This window comes from Salvelinus alpinus, chromosome 5, assembly GCF_045679555.1.
Source record: "Salvelinus alpinus chromosome 5, SLU_Salpinus.1, whole genome shotgun sequence".
NCBI lineage: Eukaryota > Metazoa > Chordata > Actinopteri > Salmoniformes > Salmonidae > Salvelinus > Salvelinus alpinus.
Window position 1 is genome coordinate 80,618,138 of NC_092090.1, and position 23,760 is coordinate 80,641,897.

The 23,760-nt window shown below is 42.5% G+C and overlaps 2 protein-coding genes and 1 long non-coding RNA gene across 16 annotated transcripts in view; 1 reads left to right on the forward strand and 2 right to left on the reverse strand.

Moving 5' to 3' along the window:
• LOC139576961 (uncharacterized) overlaps nt 1–17,737 on the forward strand; it is a 35,213-nt gene extending 17,476 nt beyond the window's left edge. The window contains exon 2 of the long non-coding RNA XR_011675193.1: nt 17,499–17,737. This is a non-coding gene — a long non-coding RNA (uncharacterized lncRNA). The remainder of the gene's footprint in view (nt 1–17,498) is intronic.
• On the reverse strand, nt 3,935–16,608 carry LOC139576957 (outer dense fiber protein 2-like). 14 transcript variants are annotated; one of them, XM_071403603.1, is made up of 19 exons: nt 16,494–16,608; nt 15,960–16,024; nt 15,703–15,828; nt 15,356–15,469; nt 14,210–14,394; nt 13,894–14,023; nt 13,676–13,807; nt 13,484–13,558; nt 13,280–13,351; nt 12,851–12,967; nt 12,297–12,521; nt 6,953–7,062; nt 6,649–6,784; nt 6,398–6,508; nt 5,985–6,248; nt 5,788–5,888; nt 5,493–5,655; nt 5,227–5,352; nt 3,935–4,293 (listed from the first exon to the last, which is right to left on the reverse strand). In XM_071403603.1, exons 1-19 carry the CDS (start codon nt 16,591–16,593, stop codon nt 4,123–4,125), a joined length of 2,523 nt encoding a protein of 840 aa, XP_071259704.1. In that variant the 5' UTR covers nt 16,594–16,608; the 3' UTR covers nt 3,935–4,122. The 14 variants fall into 14 exon arrangements, with proteins under 14 accessions (XP_071259704.1, XP_071259699.1, XP_071259697.1 ...); XM_071403598.1 differs by having other exon boundaries at nt 12,351–12,521; nt 15,356–15,535; XM_071403596.1 differs by having other exon boundaries at nt 15,356–15,535.
• A 205-nt stretch (nt 17,738–17,942) lies between the features above and the next one.
• Nucleotides 17,943–22,020, reverse strand: LOC139576959 (protein SET-like). The gene is made up of 8 exons (XM_071403614.1): nt 21,609–22,020; nt 20,421–20,478; nt 20,184–20,326; nt 19,991–20,094; nt 19,769–19,882; nt 19,326–19,496; nt 18,852–18,989; nt 17,943–18,761 (listed from the first exon to the last, which is right to left on the reverse strand). The coding sequence occupies exons 1-8, from the start codon at nt 21,679–21,681 to the stop codon at nt 18,741–18,743; spliced, it is 822 nt and encodes a 273-aa protein (XP_071259715.1). The 5' UTR covers nt 21,682–22,020; the 3' UTR covers nt 17,943–18,740.
• Nucleotides 22,021–23,760: the final 1,740 nt, after the last annotated feature.

The following is a 23,760-nucleotide window of genomic DNA, read 5'->3' on the forward strand; positions in this document are numbered from 1 at the left end:
CAGAATGCAGTCCTAGGAATCCCAGGTCCACAATAAATGCTTGATTTGTTCGATAATGTCCGTTATTTATGTCCAATTAGCTACTTTGGTTAGCGCGTTTGGTAAACAATTCCAAAGTCACAAAGCGCGTCCACTATAACGTGACGAAATGTCCAAAAGTTCCGTAACAGTCAGTAGAAACATGTCTAACGATGTATTGAATCAATCTTATGAATGTTGTAAACATACATCTTGAATAACGTTCCAACCGGAGAATTACATTGACTTCAGTTGAGCGATGGAATGGAGCTGCCTCCCACGTGAACGCGCGTGGTCACCTCATGGCTTTGGTTACTCATTCCTGTCTCCTTCGGCCCCCCTTCACAGCAGAGTCATCAGACAAAGTTCTATGGACTGTTGACATCTAGTGGAAGCCGTAGGAAGTGAAAACTCATCCATATCTCGCTGTAATTTCAATGAGAGTTTGGTTGAAAAACTACCAGCCTCAGAAAAATTCCAAACAGGAAGTGGAACTTCTCAGGTTTTTGCCTGCCATATGAGTTCTGTTATACTCAGACATAGTTCAAACAGTTTTAGAAACTTCAGAGTGTTTTCTATCCAATACTAATAATAATATGCATATATTAGCAACTATGACTCAGGAGCAGGCCGTTTACTCTGGGCACCTCTGTGCACCTTTCATCCAAGCTACTCAATACTGCCCCTGCAGCCATAAGAAGTTTTAACACCTGTTTTGAGTTTTGTGCCCTTCAGACACTATCAGAAGAAGGAAAACTACAGTACGTTCATACTCATCCTGTCTGGGCCCCGCCGTGGTTATCTGTTTTTCTGAGAACACAAGGCTTCCGCAGGCCTGATGGAAACAGCCACCTGTCAGAAGATGCTTGGACTCGTTTACCTTGTTGTGACTCTATACTTGTGATGAAAGGTCAAGTTTCAGTCAAACCCACTTCTGAGCTTTTAATTGCTGATAAGATGGTTGCTGCTGTCAGGGGAGGTTAGATTTATTAAAATGTTGTTGCCAGGGAAACTCACGCAAGGAGGACTGGGAAAGGCTATATGAGTTACAGGATGTCTTAGACATTTTGCAGAACCTGGGGAGAGCTATCATACACTGTACTCTGTACCAACTTCTGCCAACAATTGAATTACTAAAGGATCATTTTAATACTTAAACAAAGAGTCTGTGTTTCCTTTCCATTACTAATGTATGTTTGATAATTATATAGACCTGATCATTTGTTGAAGAAATTGACCAACACCTTGCAAAGGATAACACGCTTAAATGTCTTACTCACTTCGGCCACGGAGAAGGAGAGCCCACGGTCCTTGGTAGCGGGCTGCGTCGGTAGCACTGTGTTATCCTCAAAGCGGGTGAAGGTGTTTAGCTTGTCCGGAAGCAAGACGTCTGTCTCGGCAATGTGGCTGGTTTTCCCTTTGTAGTCCGTGAATGTCTGTAGACCCTGCCACATACGTCTCGTGTCCAAGCCTTTATATTGCAACTCCACTTTGTCTCTATACTGACGTTTTGCCTGTTTGATTGCCTTACGGAGGGAATAACTACACTGTTTGTATTCGGCCATATTCCCAGTCACCTTGCCATGGTTAAATGTGGTGGTTCGCGCTTTCAGTTTTGCGCGAGTTCTGCCTTCTATCCACGATTTCTGGTTAGGGTAGGTTTTAATAGTAACAGTGGGTACAACATCTCCTATACACTTCCTGATAAACTCAGGCACCGTATCCGTGTATTCGTCAATGTTATTCTCGGAGGCTACCCGGAACATATCCCAGTCCGCATGATCAAAACAATCTTGAAGTGTGGATTCCGATTGGTCAGACCAGCATTGAATAGTCCTTAGCACGGGTACTTCCTGATTGAATTTCTGCCTATAGAAAGGGAGGAGCAAAATGGAGTCGTGATCATATTTTCCAAAGGGAGGGCGGGGAGGGCCTTTTAGGTATCCCGGAAGTTGGAGTAGCAGTGGTCGAGTGTTTTAGCAGCTTGAATTCTATAGTCAATGTGTTAACATAACTTCGGTAGCGTTTTCCTCAAATTTGCTCTATTAAAATCGCCAGCTACAATAAATGCAGCCTCAGGATATGTGGTTTCCAGTTTGCATAAAGTCCAGTAAAGTTATTTGAGGGCCGTTGTTGTATCGGCTTGAGGGGGAATATACACGTCTGTCACTATAACCGAAGAGAATTCTCTTGGGAAGTAATACGGTCGGCAATTGATTGTGAGGTCCTCTAGGTCGGGTGAACAAAAGGACTTGAGTTCCTGTATGTTATCACAATCACACCATGAGTAGTTAATCATGAAACATACACCCCCGCCCTTCTTCCCGGGGGGAGATATGATTTCCTGTCCGCGCGATGAACTCAGAACCCAACTGGCTGTATGGACAAAGACAGTATATCCCAAGAGAGCCATGTCACCGTGAAACAGAATATGTTACAATCCCTGATGACTCTCTGGAAGGAAATCCTTGCCCTGAGCTCGTCTACTTTATTATCCAGAGATTGAAGATTAGCAAGTAATATACATGGAAGCGGTGCATGGTGTGTGCGCCTCCTGAGTCGGAAAAAGTAAGATAGTCGTATTCCTGGTTGTAATGCTGGTGAATTACCGCCGCTCTGATATCCGAAAGTTCTTCCCGGCTGTATGTAATAACACAAAAACATTTATAAGCTAATGTAAGAAATAACACATAAAAAACAAAATACTGCAAAGTTGCCTTGGGGCTAGAAGCACGGCTGCCCTATCTATCGGCGCCATTTTCCACAAAGTGCAGAGATCCTCCATTCACCTACTCTGCGTCTGACAAAGACAAGGCGGTTGGAACCAAAAATCTCAAATTTGGACTCAGACCAAAGGACAGATTTCCACCGGTCTAATTTCCATTGCTCGTGTTTCTTGGCCCAAGCAAGTCTTGAAATTTTCCGGATTGACTGACCATGTCTTAAAGTAATGATGGACTGTCATTTCTCTTTGCTTATTTGAGCTGTTCTTGCCATAATATGGACTTGGTCTTTTACCAAATAGGGCTATCTTCTGTAAACCACCCCTACCATGTCACAACACAACTGATTGGCTCGCATTAAGTTAAGAAATTCCACAAATTAACTTTTAAATGCATTCCAGATGACTACCTCATGAAGCTGGTTGAGAGAATGCCAAGAATGTGCAAAGCTGTCATCAAGGCGATGGTTGGCTACTTTGAAGAATCTCAAATATAAAATACAATAATTTTGATTAGTTCTTTTTTGGTTACTACATGATTCCATATGTGTTATTTCATAGTTTTGATGTTTTTACTATTATTCTACAATGTAGAAAATAGTACAAATAAAGTAAAACCCTGGGATGAGTAGGTGTCCAAAGAATTTGACTGGTACTGTATATACCAATTAATTGTGTATTACAGCCAGATTAATCAGACTACTCATGAGCCAACTATACTGATCATCTTCCAATGTTGTTTTAGTAAAAACACAACTTCTACAATAACTGAACCAGTAGCTAGAATGCTAGGTAGTGGTCACGTTCATCATCTCCCCCCTTTCAGGCCAATCTGGGTTGTATTTCTGTCTTCCTTTTGATGAGTTTTTCAAGGCCTCCAATGAATCCCATCGTAAACGTTCAACAGGCATGTCGGCGTGTAAATAAACACACAATCGACACGGAGAAATCGGTGATGCCGTGATTAACTTGTCATCGGCTTGCTTAATGGGCTTGCTGCATACGGGGCCGCCTAAAGTAAAACTCCGAAGTGCTCAATTTCCGTCTATTTCGAGTTCAGATACAACAATGGTTCCGCGTCAAGGGACCAGACAGTTACAAAGCTACTTTGACCTCATAATGGATACAATTAAATCAAAACGTATATATATTTTTGTTATGTATCTATGGAAAATACTTGGGAAAAACATTGGATAAATATTTCGTTTTTTATACATGTTGTGAGTTTGTTGTTTGTGAAAGAGTGAAACATGTCTGACAGTCCATTTTCATTTTAAGATTTGATCATAGATTTGATAAACAGTATACAGTACATTTATACTGAAAATAACAAATAGATCATTGGTACACAACTCATACAATATAAGGCTAACACTCTTCAATCAGATTGGTAAGTGTGTGTGTAGAGAGCTTGATAGCACAGAGTCACCAAACACATTACTATATGAAGCTTTGAGAAACTGAACATAATTCTGCAGGCTGCGATTGGTAGAGTCAGATTGTTCCAGTCTCTCCTTCATGTTCTTCAACTGATTCTGGAATCGTCGCTCCATCTGCAAAAAAAAAAAGACACATATTCATTCAGTTTGACACAGTTAACATCATACCTTATTATGGTGTTCAGATTTTGAAGTTTGTATAGATATACAGTATTTTGGGGTATTTTATTAGGATCCCCATTAGCTTTTGCGATAGCAGCAGTGGTGTAAAGTACTTAAGTAAAAATACTTTGAAAGTACTGCTAAGTAGTTTTTGGGGGTATCTGTACTTTACTATTTATATTTTTGCCTACACTACATTCCTAAATAAAATAATGTACTTTTTTACTCCATACATTTTCACTGGCACCCAAAAGTTACATTTTGAATGCTTAACAGGATAGGAAAATGGTCAAATTCACACACTTATCAAAAGAACATCCCTGGTCATCCTTACTTTCTCTGAGCTGGTGGAGTCACTAAACACAAATGCTTTGTTTGTAAATATGTCTGTATTGGAGCGTACCCCTGGCTCTCCGTAAATAAATAAAAATCAGAAAAGTGCCGACTGGTTTGCTTAATTTGAAAGGATTTATACTTTGATACTTGAGTAAATTTTAGCAATAACATTTACTTTTGATACTTAAGTATATTTAAAACCAAATACTTTTATACATTTACTCAAGTAGTATTTTACTGGGTGACGTTCACTTGAGTCATTTTCTATTAAAGGCATCTTTACTTTTACTCAAGTATGACAATTGGGTACTTTTTCCACCACTGGATAGCAGCAGCAACTCTTCCTATTTCCACACAAAACATGAAACATGACATAATACAGAACATTAATAGACAAGAACAGCTCAAGGACAGAGCTACACAGTATTCCTGTCCCTTGCAATTGATTGGGAAGTTAGAACAAATATTAAAAAATATATTGGATGTATAATGTATAACACATAGATAACTCTATAAAACTAGGTTGTTGGGTTAAAATCTCTCACTCACATCCTCTTTGCTTCTGCGTAACTGACTGAGCTCTGTCCTTCTGAGGCCCAGTTGGCTCTCCAGGTCCAGAGCCTTGGTCTGGATGGACCTCTCTTTGAATAAAGCCTGCTCCAGGCTCTGATCCGCCTAAAAGTCCAACCAAAATGATCAAGTTGACACTCAGAAATAACATTAACAAAACCGGTAAAAACTAAATAATCTTGAGGCTGAAACAGAAACTGAAAGACTACAGAGGTATTTAAGTGATATTCAGGAGTAAGACAGACCTCTCTCTGTCCATCCTCGAAGGCCTGCTCCAGCTGCTTGGAGAGGATGCTGCACTCCCGGGCCCGCTCCTCCAGCTGTTTCTGGGTGCTGTAGATGGTCTCCTCCCGCTTGCCGATTACATGGACCATATCTCTGTTCTGCAAGTTTGCCTCCTCCAGTTTCCTGGGGAGGGACGGAACAGTCCAGACATTGACCAGCAGAAACATGTAAGGATGTCTTGTGGACCTGAGTGTGATCATTGTCCATAGGGACACCAAATAGGCGATCTCCCCCTCGGGTATTGATATGACTTACCTCTCTATACTCTCTATCTTCTGCTGCAGATTTTTGTGCTCCTCCACCAGAAGAAAATTATTCTCTTGAAAAGTCTCCACCCAACATCCCTGTTGTTCCACCTACACAGAGACACACACAGACACCCTTCTTATTCAAACACAAATCAGAATCAATCTGTGAATACACAACTGTCCATTTACAGTATGTGTGCATACCTTGTGTCTGAGTTCAGACAGGGCATTGTTTTGCTCAGTGTTTCTCCTCTCCTGAGTCTGTGTCTCTTCCTGGGCCACTCTCAACTGTAGCTCAGAACGCTTCAGCCTCTCAGGCAGAGGCTCCAGCTCTTTCAGACGCCCCAGCAGCTGCCTCCTGACCTGCTCAATCTCCCTCTCCAGGTCAGCCTTCATCCCTTGTGCATGTTTCTCAGAGATCTCCAGCTTTAAGCAGTACTCCTCTGACTCTAATCGAGCCCTCTGAACCTGCAGCACATGGTCACTTATCTATTCAAAATCTATGCTACAGACTGGATAGCATGCAGCATGTACAGTATTTATTGCTGGATTATAACGCCTTGGCTTCTCATAAGGTTGAAGTACAGCCCACACTCTGGTATGCTGATCAACTGTACCTTGCGATTATAGTTTTCCACCTGGCTCTCTAGCTTCTTGACTGAACTCTTCAGCTGCTGGACTTTAGACTGGGACTGCATCAGGTTCTCCTCTGCAGCAGACAGGGTGATCTCAAGAAGAAGATGCACAAATAACTAAACTCTCCAGACATTAAAAGTTATAGAATGTTTTATCTTCAATCCTTACTATGTCTAATATTCTACAGTTTATTACACTCGATGACTGGTAGTGAAGAAAAACAGATGTTTACCTTCAGTTTCTGGTTCTGTAGTTTGTTGGAGGAGTTGTCAGAGGTGAGGCGGTGCAGTTGGTCCAGGAGCCCCTCCCTCTCTGGATGGCCTTTCTCCTCCACAGTGTGGATCTGTGCAGTCAGCTCACTCACCTGGCTGCACAGACAAGACAGCAGAGCACATAATGAAGATATCAGAAAATAAGAAATGAGAAACACTTAAAAGGTTTTAGACAACTTTTTTTACAAGATCATTTGCCAAAGACGAACCGTTACAGAGTGAAAGTTTTTGACCCGTTCATAACAAACAGTCACAATTACTCACTTCTTGAGAACAGCGATTTCCACTTCAAGCTGGCTCTTAACAGTCACCTCTTTCGAGTGGCGGGTACACCAGCTCTCAGCTGAGGTAAGGGCCTCTGCCAACTCAGTCTCCTGAATTATGGCACACAAATACATAGGGAAGTGTGACTCTTGGGCCCAGACCCGGCGCCAAAGATAAAGTAACTAAGGGGCAGTTGAAATCAATGAGAGGGTACAATTTAACAGGGTTCATGCATTAGAATTACATTGAATTCTACTTATATCCCTCTATTTCACAATAAACAAAGTTCAAATGCAGAGACTCGGAGACCATTGAGTGCTTTTGAAGAGACAGATTGGCACGAAATCTGTAGCCAATCTCCGCTGCATCAGCACAATGGATAGCGCCCTACACACTAAAGCAAGGCCTATTTGGCAATGGATATAGGCTACAAGATAGGTTGTTTGTAATAGGTGAATTACCCTATCTATGTGAATGCCGCCATACACACAGCTGTCTTACCACAATAATGCAAACTAAATGCTGAAAGTAGTAGTCTAGTTATTCATGCAAAACAAAAATACTGAATAGCAGTTTTGCTTAGAATACCGACAGCTGTGAATGCGAACGAGTGAATGCGAACAGAACAAAACAGTGGTAGGCCTACTATAGGCCTAGAAACTAAATATCAGATTGATAAAGGCATGACACAATCTATATTTAGGCTAGTTACATTAGCAGTAAAAAAAAGAAGCAGTAAACAAAAGGCGAAAGCAAATACCCAAAACATAGCCTACAGCCTACTACAGTGAGATGCAGCCATGCACAGCTATCTTGCCAAATAAATAGTCCAGCTTAAAACATGGAAAATCATGCAGCTCATGCGTTCAGTAACAGGTTGCGATATGGCACAATACACTTCTGTGGATCAAATTCAACCCAACCACGTAATCAATTAAGCAATGCCAGCCTACTATAAACATGTTTTCAATACGTACATTTCCATTTATAACCATGAAAAGCAATAGCCTACCAATAAAGCCTACATTCTATTTCTATGATGAAACATATCGATATGTAGCTATACGCAGGGGCGTCATTTGGGTTCTTGCATTGGAATTATATTGAATTCTGCTTATACCACAATAAACATAAAAGTTCAAATGCCGAGACATTTGAGTGCTTTTGACCATGAAATCAAATCAAATCAAATTTTATTAGTCACATACACATGGTTAGCAGATGTTAATGCGAGTGTAGCGAAATGCTTGTGCTTCTAGTTCCGACAATGCAGTAATAACCAACAAGTAATCTAACCTAACAATTCCACAACTACTACCTTATACACACACACAAGTGTAAAGGGATAAAGAATATGTACATAAAGATATATGAATGAGTGGTGGTACAGAACGGCATGGCAAGATGCAGTAGATGGTATAGAGTACGGTATATACATATGAGATGAGTACTGTAGGGTATGTAAACATAAAGTGGCATAGTTTAAAGTGGCTAGTGGTACATGTATTACATAAAGATGGCAAGATGCAGTAGATGATATAGAGTACAGTATATACATATGAGATGGGTAATGTAAACATTATATTAAGTGGCATTGTTTAAAGTGGCTAGTGGTACATTTTTACATAATTTCCATCAATTCCCATTTTTAAAGTGGCTGGAGTTGAGTCAGTATGTTGGCAGCGGCCGCTAAATGTTAGTGGTGGCTGTTTAACAGTCTGATGGCCTTGAGATAGAAGCTGTTTTTCAGTCTCTCGGTCCCTGCTTTGATGCACCTGTACTGACCTCGCCTTCTGGATGATAGCGGGGTGAACAGGCAGTGGCTTGGGTGGTTGTTGTCCTTGATGATCTTTATGGCCTTCCTGTGACATCGGGTGGTGTAGGTGTCCTGGAGGGCAGGTAGTTTGCCCCCGGTGGTGCGTTCTGCAGACCTCACTACCCTCTGGAGAGCCTTACGGTTGTGGGCGGAGCAGTTGCCGTACCAGGCGGTGATACAGCCCGACAGGATGCTCTCGATTGTGCATCTGTAGAAGTTTGTGAGTGCTTTTGGTGACAAGCCGAATTTCTTCAGCCTCCTGAGGTTGAAGAGGCGCTGCTGCGCCTTCTTCACAACGCTGTCTGTGTGGGTGGACCAATTCAGTTTGTCCGTGATGTGTACACCGAGGAACTTAAAACTTTCCACCTTCTCCACTACTGACCCGTCGATGTGGATAGGGGGGTGCTCCCTCTGCTGTTTCCTGAAGTCCACAATCATCTCCTTTGTTTTGTTGACGTTGAGTGTGAGGTTATTTTCCTGACACCACACTCCGAGGGCCCTCACCTCCTCCCTGTAGGCCGTCTCGTCGTTGTTGGTAATCAAGCCTACCACTGTAGTGTCATCCGCAAACTTGATGATTGAGTTGGAGGCGTGCATGGCCACGCAGTCGTGGGTGAACAGGGAGTACAGGAGAGGGCTCAGAACGCACCCTTGTGGGGCCCCAGTGTTGAGGATCAGCGGGGTGGAGATGTTGTTACCTACCCTCACCACCTGGGGGCGGCCCGTCAGGAAGTCCAGGACCCAGTTGCACAGGGCGGGGTCGAGACCCAGGGTCTCGAGCTTGATGACGAGTTTGGAGGGTACTATGGTGTTAAATGCTGAGCTGTAATCGATGAACAGCATTCTCACATGGGTATTCCTCTTGTCCAGATGGGTTAGGGCAGTGTGCAGTGTGGTTGCGATTGCGTCGTCTGTGGACCTATTGGGTCGGTAAGCAAATTGGAGTGGGTCTAGGGTGTCCGGTAGGGTGGAGGTGATATGGTCCTTGACTAGTCTCTCAAAGCACTTCATGATGACGGAAGTGAGTGCTACGGGGCGGTAGTCGTTTAGCTCAGTTACCTTAGCTTTCTTGGGAACAGGAACAATGGTGGCCCTCTTGAAGCATGTGGGAACAGCAGACTGGGATAAGGATTGATTGAATATGTCCGTAAACACACCAGCCAGCTGGTCTGCGCATGCTCTGAGGACGCGGCTGGGAATGCCGTCTGGGCCTGCAGCCTTGCGAGGGTTAACACGTTTAAATGTTTTACTCACCTCGGCTGCAGTGAAGGAGAGCCCGCAGGTTTTGGTAGGGGGCCGTGTCAGTGGCACTGTATTGTCCTCAAAGCGGGCAAAAAAGTTGTTTAGCCTGTCTGGGAGCAAGACATCCTGGTCCGCGACGGGGCTGGTTTTCTTTTTGTAATCCGTGATTGACTGTAGACCCTGCCACATACCTCTTGTGTCTGAGCTGTTGAATTGCGACTCGATTTTGTCTCTGTACTGGGACTTAGCCTGTTTGATTGCCTTGCGGAGAGAATAGCTACACTGTTTGTATTCGGTCATGCTTCCGGTCACCTTGCCCTGGTTAAAAGCAGTGGTTCGCGCTTTCAGTTTCACGCGAATGCTGCCGTCAATCCACGGTTTCTGGTTTGGGAATGTTTTAATCGTTGCTGTGGGTACGACATCGTCAATGCACTTCCTAATGAACTCGCTCACCGAATCAGCATATTCGTCAATATTGTTGTTGGACGCAATGCGGAACATATTCCAATCCGCGTGATCGAAGCAGTCTTGAAGCGTGGATTCAGATTGGTCGGACCAGCGTTGAACAGACCTGAGCGCGGGAGCTTGTTGTTTTAGTTTCTGTTTGTAGGCTGGAATCAACAAAATGGAGTCGTGGTCAGCTTTTCCGAAAGGGGGGCGGGGGAGGGCCTTATATGCGTCGCGGAAATTAGTATAACAATGATCTAGGGTTTTTCCAGCCCTGGTAGCACAATCGATATGCTGATAGAATTTAGGGAGTTTTGTTTTTAGATTAGCCTTGTTAAAATCCCCAGCTACGATGAATGCAGCCTCAGGGTGTGTGGTTTCCAGTTTACAAAGAGTCAGATAAGGTTCGTTCAGGGCCATCGATGTGTCTGCTTGGGGGGGAATATATACGGCTGTGATTATGATTGAAGAGAATTCCCTTGGTAGATAATGCGGTCGACATTTGATTGTGAGGAGTTCTAGATCAGGTGAACAGAATGACTTGAGTTCCTGTGTGTTGTTATGATGATCACACCACGTCTCGTTAATCATAAGGCATACCCCCCCGCCCCTCTTCTTACCAGAAAGATGTTTGTTTCTGTCGGCGCGATGCATGAAGAAACCAGCTGGCTGCACCGACTCCGTTAGCGTCTCTTGAGTTAGCCATGTTTCCGTGAAGCAGAGCACGTTGCAATCCCTGATGTCTCTCTGGAATGCTACCCGTGCTCGGATTTCATCAACCTTATTGTCAAGAGACTGGACATTGGCGAGTAGTATGCTAGGGAGTGGAGCGCGATGTGCCCGTCTCCGAAGCCTGACCACGAGACCGCCTCGTTTGCCCCTTTTACGGCGTCGCACAGGGTCGCCGGCTGGGATCAGATCCATTGTATTGGGTGGAAGGCAAAACACTGGATCCGTTTCGGGAAAGTCATATTCCTGGTAGGAACGATGATGAGTTGACGTTAATCGTATATTCAGTAGTTCCTCCCGACTGTATGTAATGAAACCTAAGATTACCTGGGGTACCGATGTAAGAAATAACACATAAAAAAACAAAATACTGCATATTTTCCAAGGAACGCGAAGCGAGGCGGCCATCTCTTTTCGGCGCCGGAAGTGACATGTTGCACGCAAAATCTCATTTGCGCTCTATCAGCATCATCACTGCTGGTCTTGGCAGCGGCCTCTGTGGTTTGATTTCTGATATCCATCGTGGCAGATTTGCTGATTAGAGCTAAATAGGCTAATAACACGAATGGCTTTTACAGCTAGCTAAGAAGCTAACTAAACTCTGTTGTGGGGGGAGTGAGGCAGAGTTGAGTGAAGCAGCTTCAACTGTAAACTTGACCCCGTCCTTATAAATCAAAATCCAATATTCCAGGGGGAGGCGTATCAGTTTATTCACATTGCCTGCCATGTTATTCACGTAGCCTACCACAGAAGAGCAGGGTTTTTTTCCTGTTTTTTTATGGAAAGCAGTCATAGCCTATCTAACCGCCCAGTGGCTTTCTATAGCCCCCTACACACAAACACACACACTCCGCGGCATGCTCTGTCCATGGTGCTGATACAGCGCAGCGGTGATACAGATTTCGCACCAACCTGTCACTCAATCATTTGAACTTTTATGCTATTTTTATATAAGGAGATTAAACTAAACCTGAAGTGGCACAAGTTCCAGAGGGGGCTAAGTTCCCTTTTGCCCCCTCGTTGAACCGGGCCCTCTTAGATTGCTTGTTAATGTTAGTATACATGTACTCCTCCCATTTAATAATATGCACAGCATATAATAATATTCACCCAACACCACGTGTCAACCCATGAGAGCAGCCTGAGGACCAGTGAGTGGCTGACCTTCTCCAGCAGCTGTGCAGAGAGATGTCTGGCTGAATCCTCACTGTGCTCTGCCCTCTGCCTCTGGTTGACCTGCTTCAGACTCTCTTTGTCCTCTTTACTCTGTCGCTTCAGCTGCTCCAGCAGGGCCTGTATCTCCTCCTTCTGCTGCTCCTGGGTCTGCTCCATCTCCTACTCCACACAAGGAAGGGAGATAAGAGGAAGCAATGGAGAGAGACGATTGTTGTGGTCAGATGTTCCAGAGTCTATACTTTAAAGACCCTCTCCAGCCTCCCTAGAACCTCATTTATCACCGGATTTACTTAACAAATGGCTCAATAGGTGGTCCAGGTATCCTCTGACATGGCACAAGTGTCTTCAATTGCTCCTCTATTATTCTGGCAAGCAAGGGGGAGGCCGATGACATCAGAGTGCATCATCAGACCAACTCCTTGAATTGCTCCCAAGGACCAAAAAATAACACTCTATTACTTCTGTGGCCTATAAACCTTGGTACCCACTTTACTCCGGCTGGCCTGGCGGTCATTTTCAGTCTCTTTGCTGCGTAACTGAAAAATAAGCTGGCTGCAGGTTGACTCCAGAACTTTAGACACCTCTCCTGTGGTCTTCACAATGTCCTGTATGGAGGATATGGAATGATGAATATTGATAAGATGCTATTTGTGAGCACTGGTGGCAGGTAGCCTAGCGGTTAGAGCGTTGCGCCATTAACCAAAAGGTTGCTGTTTCAAATCCCAGAGCATTTTTCATTTTTCATCATACACGTATAAATTACACACTTGTACATGACTGAAATAGGACAAAAATAAGTATCCACCAATTTGATATATATTTTTTATATTTCTATAAATAAATAATGATCTTTATGATCTCGCTCCGCATCAAATGCAAACGAATGAGAATCTAGAGAACTAGAGCCAATGATGTACCTTTTCAGAATCCAAACGTACTGCAAGCTGGGTGGCTTCCTTCTCTTTGTTGTTGAGTTTTGCAGCAAGATGCTGAAAGCCAGAAAAACAGAAACAACATTCTTAATGTCATCTATGACCATGGATATGCACCACACAGAGTGAAAGGAAACCAATATAAAAGGGGAATGTAAGAGATAAAAGCACATGGTGATGCATACACACATTTTTTTCTGCTTCTGTGTCCGCCAGTCTCTTCAGTAGGCCTTGCCTTTGCTCTGATGTCCTCAATGATTCTATCTATCAATAAATACATCAACAAAAATATAAGACCACAATTCTAATTGTCATTTTAGATATTCTTTCAAAGCCACTGTCCTCGTCAGTCTGAGCAAGTCAATGTATTGGGGAGAGTACCTCTCGCTCATGGCACTCCCTGAGGAGTTCTTGGAGAGTGCGGTTTGTGCTGTCAAATGTTTCTATCTTCTTTGTCAGCAGCTCCTGCTGCCTACCAAGCAGGGCAGCGTCCGCCTTGGACAACCGCTTATCCTAGCAAGGAGAAAGGACAGTCTTAAAGATTTTTTTTTTTTAAGTCCATATTTAATATTTAACATGGTCACTTGTATCAAATTCACCTTTTTCACACCACCCATGGACTCATTCAATGCTGTCAACTGTGTGACCACTGCCACCCCGTCAAACTCCGCTTCTACCAGCTTCCTCAGTAGCATGTATCTTTCCCCGTGTAGAGTCCCCGAATAAGCACTGCACAGAATTGAAAGGTTAAAACCATGCTGTTCCTAAACTGCCTCACACATTTTTAAGTTGTCTTGTAAACATTAAATAGTTCAGATGTATTTTCATTCTATTCTATTGGCTACTCAATCTAATACTGATAATCCTATGCTTGATGACTAAATGTCCTTATGATATTACAGGTGGAGTCCACACCTGTTGTAGCCTGCTTCGCCCCTCTTCCTTAGGGAGTGTTGGATGGAGATCTTCTCTCGTTCTCTGAGGTCCAGCTCTTTGGTGGCATCCAGCAGCTCCTCCTCCTGCTCGTCGATGACACGCTGGCATGCGCTCAGACACTCTAACTGGTGCTCCATCATACGCTCCTTCTTCCACAGCCTCACCTGATTACCAAAAGCAGACATAAACACACATCTTTGTTTACTGGACACAATCATGCAACAAACCAGAGGGATGAACATGATATTGCTGAATTCCAGTGAGATTGTGGCTCTGTATTGTAATGAAGCAGTAAATATTTTTGGCATTCCTGTGACATCGGGTGCTGTAGGTGTCCAGGAGGGCAGGTAGTTTGCCCCCGGTGATGCGATGGGCAGACCTCACCACCCTCTGGAAAGCCCTGCGGTTGCGGGCAGTGCAGTGCAGTTGCCGTACCAGGCGGTGATACAGCACGACAAGATGCTCTCAATTGTGCATCTGTAAAAGTTTGTGAGGGTTTTAGGGGCCAAGCCACATTTCTTCAGCCTCCTGAGGTTGAAGAGGCACTGTTGCGCCTTCTTCACCACACTGTCTGTGTGGGTGGACCATTTCAGATCGTCAGTGATGTGTACGCCGAGGAACTTGAAGCTTTCCACCTTCTCCACTGCGGTCCTGTCGATGTGGATAGTGGGGTGTTCCCTCTGCGGTTTCCTGAAGTCCACGATCAGCTCCTTTGTTTGTTGATAAGTGATTGGTTATTTTTTTGGCACCACTCTCCCAGGGCCCTCACCTCCTCCCTGTAGGCTGGCTCGTCATTGTTGGTAGTAAGGCCTACTACTGTTGTGCGGTCTGCAAACTTGATGATTGAGTTGGAGGTGTGTGGCAACGCAGACTCACAGCTGTAATCAGCACTAAACGTGTGTCTACAAAGCATGTACTTAGTGGTGTGAATACTTATGTAAATTAGATATTTCTGTATTTAATTTTCAATACATTTGCAAAAATGTCAAGAAACTTGCTTTCACTTTGGCATGATGGGACATTGTATGTAGATGGGTGATTTAATAAATGTTTTACTCTGCCTGTAACAACAAAATGTGGCAGAGGTCAAGGGGTATGAATTCTTTCTGAAGGCACTGTACATACGTCATTCTTTGGAGACCCAACATCCATCATGAGTCCATCAATCTCCCTCCTATATTTGTTACACTGGCTATGCATCCTCTGTTCTTGTTTATCCTCATCAGACAGGTCAGTCAACTGCAGTGGGGACAGGGAAGGGTTAGCCTGTGATAGAGTTGTGAGCTCCAGACAGTATGAAGGCCCCTGAGAGACATGAAAATCAACATTGGTAGTATATCTAATGACATCATGTAGGATATTATATCTGTGGGAAGTGAGAAATAATGCATCTTTGTCAATGTGACACATAAGGAACGTCTATAGCGTTGGATGAAAATGTATCTGTGAGGAGCAAATAACAGTTCCAGGACCTCCCACTTGTATGCGTCATCCCGAGTGGAGGTTCTTCCTGGGGCCGGCACCCAGGGTGCTCGGGAACTCGCTCTGGCACGCAGGTTCCCAATATCCCCTTTGATTTGCACCTCTTTAATCTTCATCTGCAAAGAGAGCAGTGGTTGACTGACATGCAACTGTTGCAGCAGTCAAGGGAGGCCTATTTCTGCTATAGGCCTACTTTATTTCGAAGGTTGAGTAAGTGTATCACTTCATTGACTAAACATTAACTAACCTGTGGTGTCGTTGTAGTACAGCTCTTCTGCCTCCTCTTCAGGTGTACATGTACAGGTGTGGTCTCTGGCACGTGAACGTGCAATGGTGGGGAAGAATCACGCGTTTTCATTATTTAACAATGATCAGTTCATCTAGAAATTGGAGCACACGATAGAACAGAATTTGCTCTAGCTGCCAGAAAGTCATACACCAGAGACAATAATACCACGACATAGCCGAGTAAAGTCAACTCCATTTGGTCAAACTCAACTCCATATGGTCAAGTTCAGTTTACTCAGCTAACCACGACAAGAACAGTAAAGGCATCATGTTCACGATTAGCTCCGACCAGCAACTAACGTTATCCATTTAAATGAACATGTATTTGAAAAATGTTGACTTTTTATTTTACTGTCAAAATTGTTAATTGAAATGTCTAGTTCACGAGATCACATGCATGACCAGCAAGCTAACCTAAAAAATGTAAGATGTTCCTTATTCATAAACGTGCTCTACAGCTTACTGAAGCCCTTACAAACTTTTGTTTACCTACTGAATCTCTGCTGACGGGACACGATCCGGTCATCTCGTACGCAATTGGCTCGTTCATAACCGATTTGTAACGACAGCTGACAGCTGTGATTGGTTAACATTCGTTGAACCCACGTTCGAGTTTACGTTGCCAGTAGTAACAGGACGTCAACACGTAATATTTCCGCGAAATGCCCACCTCCACCTGTAGACGGCGCAATACGATAAGGGATTCATTCGATCTTGACGGTCCTTGCAAACATTACGTGGTTTTCCAGTTAATGTGGGAGGTTTTCAAACGAACCAAATTTGAGATGTCTATAAATATATCGGCTGTAGGCAGCGCCATTTCCGACTACTCTCGTGTTTCTTCCGAACTCGCTCGTTCCTGATTTGCATCTAGGTGTAAAATATATTCGAGCTAGATTTTCATGATAATGATACACAAGTATAAATATGCGTTTCGAGTTGCTACATTGTTGCCAACAATGGCGGTCAGAGTGAGACAGCTGTGGGGAATTCGACTACAAACACTTCTGTTTTTCACTGCATTTCTGTGCGATTTAAAACTCGTCGAATCCTGTGTTGGCGAAGAAGTCGGTGACTTGTTACTCTGCAGGTCCTGTGGACATGAATTGGCTTTTGAGAAAGATGCCAACTTTATCCACAGTCGACTTGCGCTCTCCTATAGAAATGATACGGTTGTTGGAGAAAGAAGAGTGCCCGTCCAGCGGTTCGAAAACCCACAGGGCTACCAGTTTGAAGTCATGACTTTCAGAAAGGCAGACGTTGTCAAGCACTGGCCTGCGGACAAACATTTCACCTGGTATCCTGGATATGCCTGGACAGTGGCTACATGTCCGCGATGTAACGCACACCTTGGTGGGTTGGGAATTATATATTTTGATTCCGTGTCTCATCCATTAAACGTGTCTGGCAAGTGGGTCTATTCTAACCCTAGGCAACAATTGCAAAATCAAATGGCTCTACCTTATGCTGTTCTGTAACAATGTAATTTCCCCCCCAGGTTGGGCCTTTCAACCCATTGAATGGCCAAGGACTTTAACCAAAGGGGAATTTGAGGAATCGGAGACATTTGTGGCTTTGGTCACTAATCGATTGTTACAAGAAAAATTTGCATCAACACTACTGACTCCGAAATCATTCAGAAGTTGACATCTACTGCATTCAAAGCTACAAATTATACCTGGCTATAAAAACGATACTATTTTTTGCATTTCATAATAAAAAAATGGCAATAATACAGCATGTAGTATTTCCGGTGATTGTAATACACAAAGTACGCACATTTGAGATCGATACTGTTACTGAGTTTAACATACCTGTCCAATACTGCAAGCGTACCACAATTCTAGATGTAACAACCAGACATTTATCATTTAGTTTCTGGCTCTAGATAACTAATTGAACTACAATTGACTACTATGGTTGGTTAGATGAGACATTCGTGTACACATTAAGTTTTATTGTAACAAAGAAACTTGTACACTAAGTTTAAAACATTTTTTCCCCAGCAGAAAATAAAATGGTGATTAGATGCAAATTCCATGAGATAACAAGGTCATTTTCCATGAAGCAGTGGGGGCCCAAATTTACAAGCATTTTTTTTAATAAGTTTTGTTTTGTTTATTAAAAATGTAATTTCAAATCTCACGGATGTCTGTAAAACAACACAATGAAAAAAAATAAAAAATAAAACATAGTAATGTCCTCAAAATTCCCACCCTCCCCAACACCCTAAGATGTCTCTCTACCCTACCCCAGCATTGACCACAAACATTGCAAAAACTGATAGGAATGAGCTAGTACTTTATCTGTTGACTTTTAACCACATAGGGGGATTTTTTTTAGGGATCTACTCCCAACTGAACAAAAGTATAAAAACTGGAGGGGTCCACTAGTGCCAAGTCAATGCACCATGGCTTTTGTTAATTTAAATCGCACAACCTTTAACAGGAAGAACAATTTATAGAAATTGCCATTCATTTAACTACAAGATGGCTTGCTTATTCTAGTAGTTCCCCCCCTAGATGAATGTGGGAATTATTGTGGTTTGACAATTCAAAGGCAGGAATTTGACATTGGTTTTAGAGGAGACAAAAATGAAACATGGCACAGACAGGAGAGGCGTCAGAATGAGGAAATGAAGCACAAAATAAAAGTAAAAAAATCTTGCTCCTAAATATGGGTGGATAAACAAATGGGGGGAAATAGCAAAGGGTATTGGTAGATTATCTAACTTTCCGGTTTAGTCATCTTCTCCATCATCCTAAACAAAAGGAAATAAAAATCAATACTGTGCAAACAAATTTCACTATTGAATAAAGTGAATTGAGTAAATTAATTATTTAGGGCATACCTCCCCGTCATCACCGTCATCCTCCTCTTCATCTTCCTCCCCATCATCTTCATCACCCTCCTCATCAATATCCTCAAGACCTTCCTCATCGTCATCATCATCTTCACCTTCACCCTCCTCATCATCCATGTCAGGAACCTGCCAATCAAATTAGCCAACCTTTTAACTATACATCCTTTGTCGACATAGCAGACTTCAATCTCCTGGGTGACATTTACAGCCAATAGATTAGACGTTTAATAGTCACATGTACAGGGTTGCTGTTGTAATTACAGGGTACAGTGGAAATCTTAAACTCAGGTCAAAGTGAAATAAAAACAAAAAACACATATTAACACGAACAGTACTAAACAATCAAAATGACACATCCAAAGAATTAACAATACAGTAGGTAGCACAATAGGCATAAAAGTCCAATTCAAAGTAAACAGAACATTGATAAGAGGGAGGTGTTAGGCCATGGAGACCACTCACCAGGTAGTACTGCAGGGGGTTTGGCCAGATGTCATCCTTGATAACCTCTCCCAGCTCATCTGCCCCAGCATCTGAGTGATCAGTGAACCAGGTGAAGAAGCTCTCTGGCTCTTCATGTTGCCTCTTCTTGCCGGCTTTGTTCTGTGTCTGGCTGGAGCGCTTTGTCAGGTCCTTCAGATACAACATCACAGGGATTACAAACCAGCTTGTTTTAAAGCGATGAGTTTGATTGCATAGCAAAACAAATGAAATACTGAACACAACTACCTGGCATGAAAACCAAAAGGCTCTGATCACTAAGGTACATACAACATTCAGGTACAGCGTTTCGCCATTACGTTGAACAGACTTTTTAAAGAAAGTGACGCACTGGTTTCTGCCAAATGCCATGCGTTAATAGACTGCAGTATTACCAAGCATTTGAAAATACAAACGTGAAATACCTTTCCTGATTTCCATTTGATTTCTGTTGACTTTGAGGATGGGTCTCCACTCTCGTTCAGATGGAACTCTTTGGAAAGGACTTTGTTTTCAAAGTATGGATTTTCGTCGTAATACTGGAACACACGTCAATTTAATTTAGTACATTTTAAGGTACGCTATAAAGTCCAGACATTAATGCAATATCCTGAGAACACAATATGGTGGCAATCATTATCACTTACAAAATCTATTCTGTAGCCTGATTTGATATCTTCAAACTCTGTAACCTCCACCCTGGTCAGATAGTGAAGTGCCTCCTCATCTTCCTCCCCAAGAAGAGCAGAAACTGTAGGGACAAACAAGAAAACAAAGTCAGAATATTCTAGGTTCCAGTGGAAAAATCCTGAGAGCCCAAAGGGACATGCTGAAGCTCACCTTGTGGATGGTTGACGAATGTGGTGACCCAGAAGTTGGGGATTTTAGCAATCAATTCTGATCTCTTCTGAAAGAACGGCTGACGGAGTTTATTGTATTTCTGTTCTACTTTCAATATCTCCTCACTCGCTTGCTCGTTCAGTCTGGAGAAAAGAGATTGCACATCAAGCACCATTATCACACGGTTAAACACTTTAGTTTTTCTGATACATATACATTTTAACTTGACTGGCTTACCTGTCAATTTCGTTTTGAACTTCGTCGATGTGTTCAATAGCTTCCTGTTGCTCTTTTTCTATTAGGAAACAAAGTTCAATAATGTCAGAAAATATTGGAAACCATCGGTGCAGTGCATTGGTGTTCACCAGACGTCAAAATTAAAGAGTAACTACCAACTAACTTCCTGCGCACTACCAACAAAGAATTAAAGATGTAACTTAACTGTAGCAAACAGTTACGAGCTGGTGGTTTTGAAATTGACCCTCAACAAGCTGCTGCTCTCAAGACCATTGATGGAAAATCATTGCAATAGGTTGCATGAGCTAATCACTAACGATTTGCAATCTGAAAAGGGGTGAACATTTTGCGGAAATATTATATAAATCTTAACCAACAAGTTAATTGCAATGCATGAGTTTTAGCAGCACCTTTTTGTAGCGATTTCATAGCAGCTTGCAAACGGCGTTTCCTGCTGGCTACAGTGAGGATGGCCGCGTGGTTTAAATGTGGGACTCCGCACACTACACTCTGCCTCCTTCCCCAACACTGTCTAATAGCTAGGTAAGGGCGCATTGTATCGAGACTATGACCAAGTTAGACAAATATCCCTCAATCGTTAAATCCGTTAAACTCTTCCAATGGGCTTCTTCTCGAAAACTGTGGTTCACTAGATGGTAGCTAACTACCGTTAGCCATGTTGCCAATTTCACATTCGCAAACTAGCTAGCGTTACGGCTTGCTTCATCATGGCGGATATGCACAACAACAAAGTAACACTAGGCCACGGTTATTTCATTCAACATAGAAAACACATTACTCCTCAGTCAACTGCACAAATACAGTCTATTATAAAACAAATGTTTTGTAATTGTATTTATAGTAGCAACGACTAGACTTGAGAACGAAAATACTTAACAGGACATGCATTGATTGGACAATTAGTTAGCCAGTTAGGAAATGTTGCTAGCTAGGTAACATGGCCTCCATCACCGGTCTAACGTAGTAGCGTTAACAGCTAGAGACAGAACTAACTACGCACTCACGACAGACAATACTGACTGCACCTAAAACCGGCCAGATTCATAGTGAAAAGCCCACAGACGACAAATTACGGTTTGTGAACTATTTTACTTTAAAGTAGTAGATTTTGGTAGAACTAATAAAGGAAGTGAAAATGGCGGTGAACTGGAGGCCGCCATTCCTTACCGGAGGTCTCGTCCGCTCCGTCATGGTTTGAGTTCAGCTCCTTTTTACTCACTTTTGCCGCCGGTGCCGACATTTTTTTCGCAAGCTGTGAATAACAGACTTCGGGAAAGAATACTGAATTTGGTTTTGTATTCTCCCCGAACAGGAGATTAGTATTTCTAAGTACGATGTCGGTGTGCTATAACAACGTGTGCAGCGCTCCTCCACACAATATAATGCGAAGAAGTCAAGCACATTTAGACACTCCACCAAGAAGCTCTAGCCCGCTCACGCGCTCCCTTTCATTACGAACGCGCCTCAGCAAATGGAACCGATTGGGCTCCGCCTCTCGAGAACAAGTCTGCATGCTGGGTTCTAGTGTTGCTTTCTCATAGGTGAGATTAACTTCGAAAAGGCGGGATTTTACATCAACATGGTCTTTGTAAAATGTTGAATGAATTTACATAATCACGTACATTAAAATTATCACGGCTAACAGTTTCACTTTTAAATAAGTCTATTTATTTTGTCGTCGCATTTGCCCTCCTACCGTACCCTGCTGCAAAGGGAAATGTATTTGTTTCAGGTTATGTGGATATATATATATATATATATATATATATACTTTAAAAACAACATATATAACCCCTGCAAAAATCTTGGTGTCCTTGGTAATGCGTTTTTTAAAATAGGCTTGAAAGGAAAATATAAAATATTTGTGTCAGTATTGTGTCATTGCCACCACGACAAGCAAATTACATGATAATAATGTTTTTTCAAACGTTTGTGTACTTGGTTACCATGGATATGAATAGCGACAGTGGAGAACATGGATGTCATGGAGGGAGACTCACATTACCAAATAGGATATAATTTAATCAAATGATGTTACATTTTTTGAATTATGTTTTAAATATGTGTATATAGGATACATTGTATGCTAGCAGTTCAACTGGAGTTAGCATGCTAGAATCCCAGCTATTTATAACCAAATACTGTACAAATGTAATTCCCACCACAGGTCATTACCACCACATAATAATACCACCACATAATGAACTGTGATGTTAAGGACAGAATGTGATGGTAATGACAAAATGTATTAGTTCATACATTTTTACTTACATTAAGACCTGAAAAGACACACAAACTACACATATGATCATGGTTAGTTGAAATTGAATACTTATTTGCTAAATAAGACCATTACATTTTCTATTATGTTAGGATGATTGAGGGATTTTGATGCCTATTTATATGACTTACTATGGTTACTGACTTTAATTGTATTATGTTTTATTTTTCTATAAGATGCCTCCTAAATCAACCAAGGAGATGACAAGGACATACTTTTGAATATATAGTGTATGTGGACACCCCTTCAAATTAGTGGATTCGGCTATTTCACCCACACCCGTTGCTGAAAGGTGTATAAAATCGAGCACACAGCCATGCAATCTCCATAGACAAAATTGGCAGTAGAATTGCCCGTACTGAAGAGCTCAGTGACTTTCAACTGGTACCGTCATAGGATGCCACCGTTCCAACAAGTCAGTTCGTCAAATTTCTGCCCTGCTAGAGTTGCCCCCGGTCAACTGTAAGTGCTGTTAATATGAAGTGGAAACATCTAGGATGTTTTATTTCTGCTTTTATTTCTTTCATCATATTCCCAGTGGGTCAGAAGTTTACATACACTCAATTAGTATTTGGTAGCATTGCCTTTAAATTGTTTAACTTGGGTCAAACGTTTCGGGTAGCCTTTCACAAGCTTTCCACAATAAGTTGGGTGAATTTAGGCCCATTCCTCCTGACAGAGCTGGTGTAACTGAGTCAGGTTTGTAGGCCTCCTTGCTCGCACACGCTTTTTTAGTTCTGCCCACATATTTTCTATATGATTGAGGTCAGGGCTTTGTGATGGCCACTCCAATACCTTGACTTTGTTGTCCTTAAGTCATTTTGCCACAACTTTGGAAGTATGCTTGGGGTCATTGTCCATTTGGAAGATCCATTTGCGACCAAGCTTTAACTTCCTGACTGATGTCTTGAGATGTTGCTTCAATATATCCACATAATTTTCCTGCCTCAACCAGTACCTCCTGCAGCAAAGCACCCCCACAACAAGATGCTGCCACCCCCATGCTTTACGGTTGGGATGGTGTTCTTCGGGTTGCAA

Excerpts from the sequence above, each read along its gene's own strand:
- LOC139576957 (XM_071403596.1), bottom strand. The coding sequence starts at position 16,593 with ATGTTAACCAATCACAGCTGTCAGCTGTCGTTACAAATCGGTTATGAA. Across the intron at positions 14,024-14,209 it reads GGCGAAGCAGGCTACAACAG|TGCTTATTCGGGGACTCTAC; the intron begins GTGTGGACTCCA and ends AATTCTGTGCAG. Across the intron at positions 6,509-6,648 it reads TACAGAACCAGAAACTGAAG|ATCACCCTGTCTGCTGCAGA; the intron begins GTAAACATCTGT and ends CTTCTTCTTGAG.
- LOC139576959 (XM_071403614.1), bottom strand. The coding sequence starts at position 21,681 with ATGTCGGCACCGGCGGCAAAAGTGAGTAAAAAGGAGCTGAACTCAAAC. Across the intron at positions 20,479-21,608 it reads CGGAGCGGACGAGACCTCCG|AAAAAGAGCAACAGGAAGCT; the intron begins GTAAGGAATGGC and ends GTTTCCTAATAG. Across the intron at positions 20,095-20,183 it reads ATTCGTCAACCATCCACAAG|TTTCTGCTCTTCTTGGGGAG; the intron begins GTGAGCTTCAGC and ends TTGTCCCTACAG.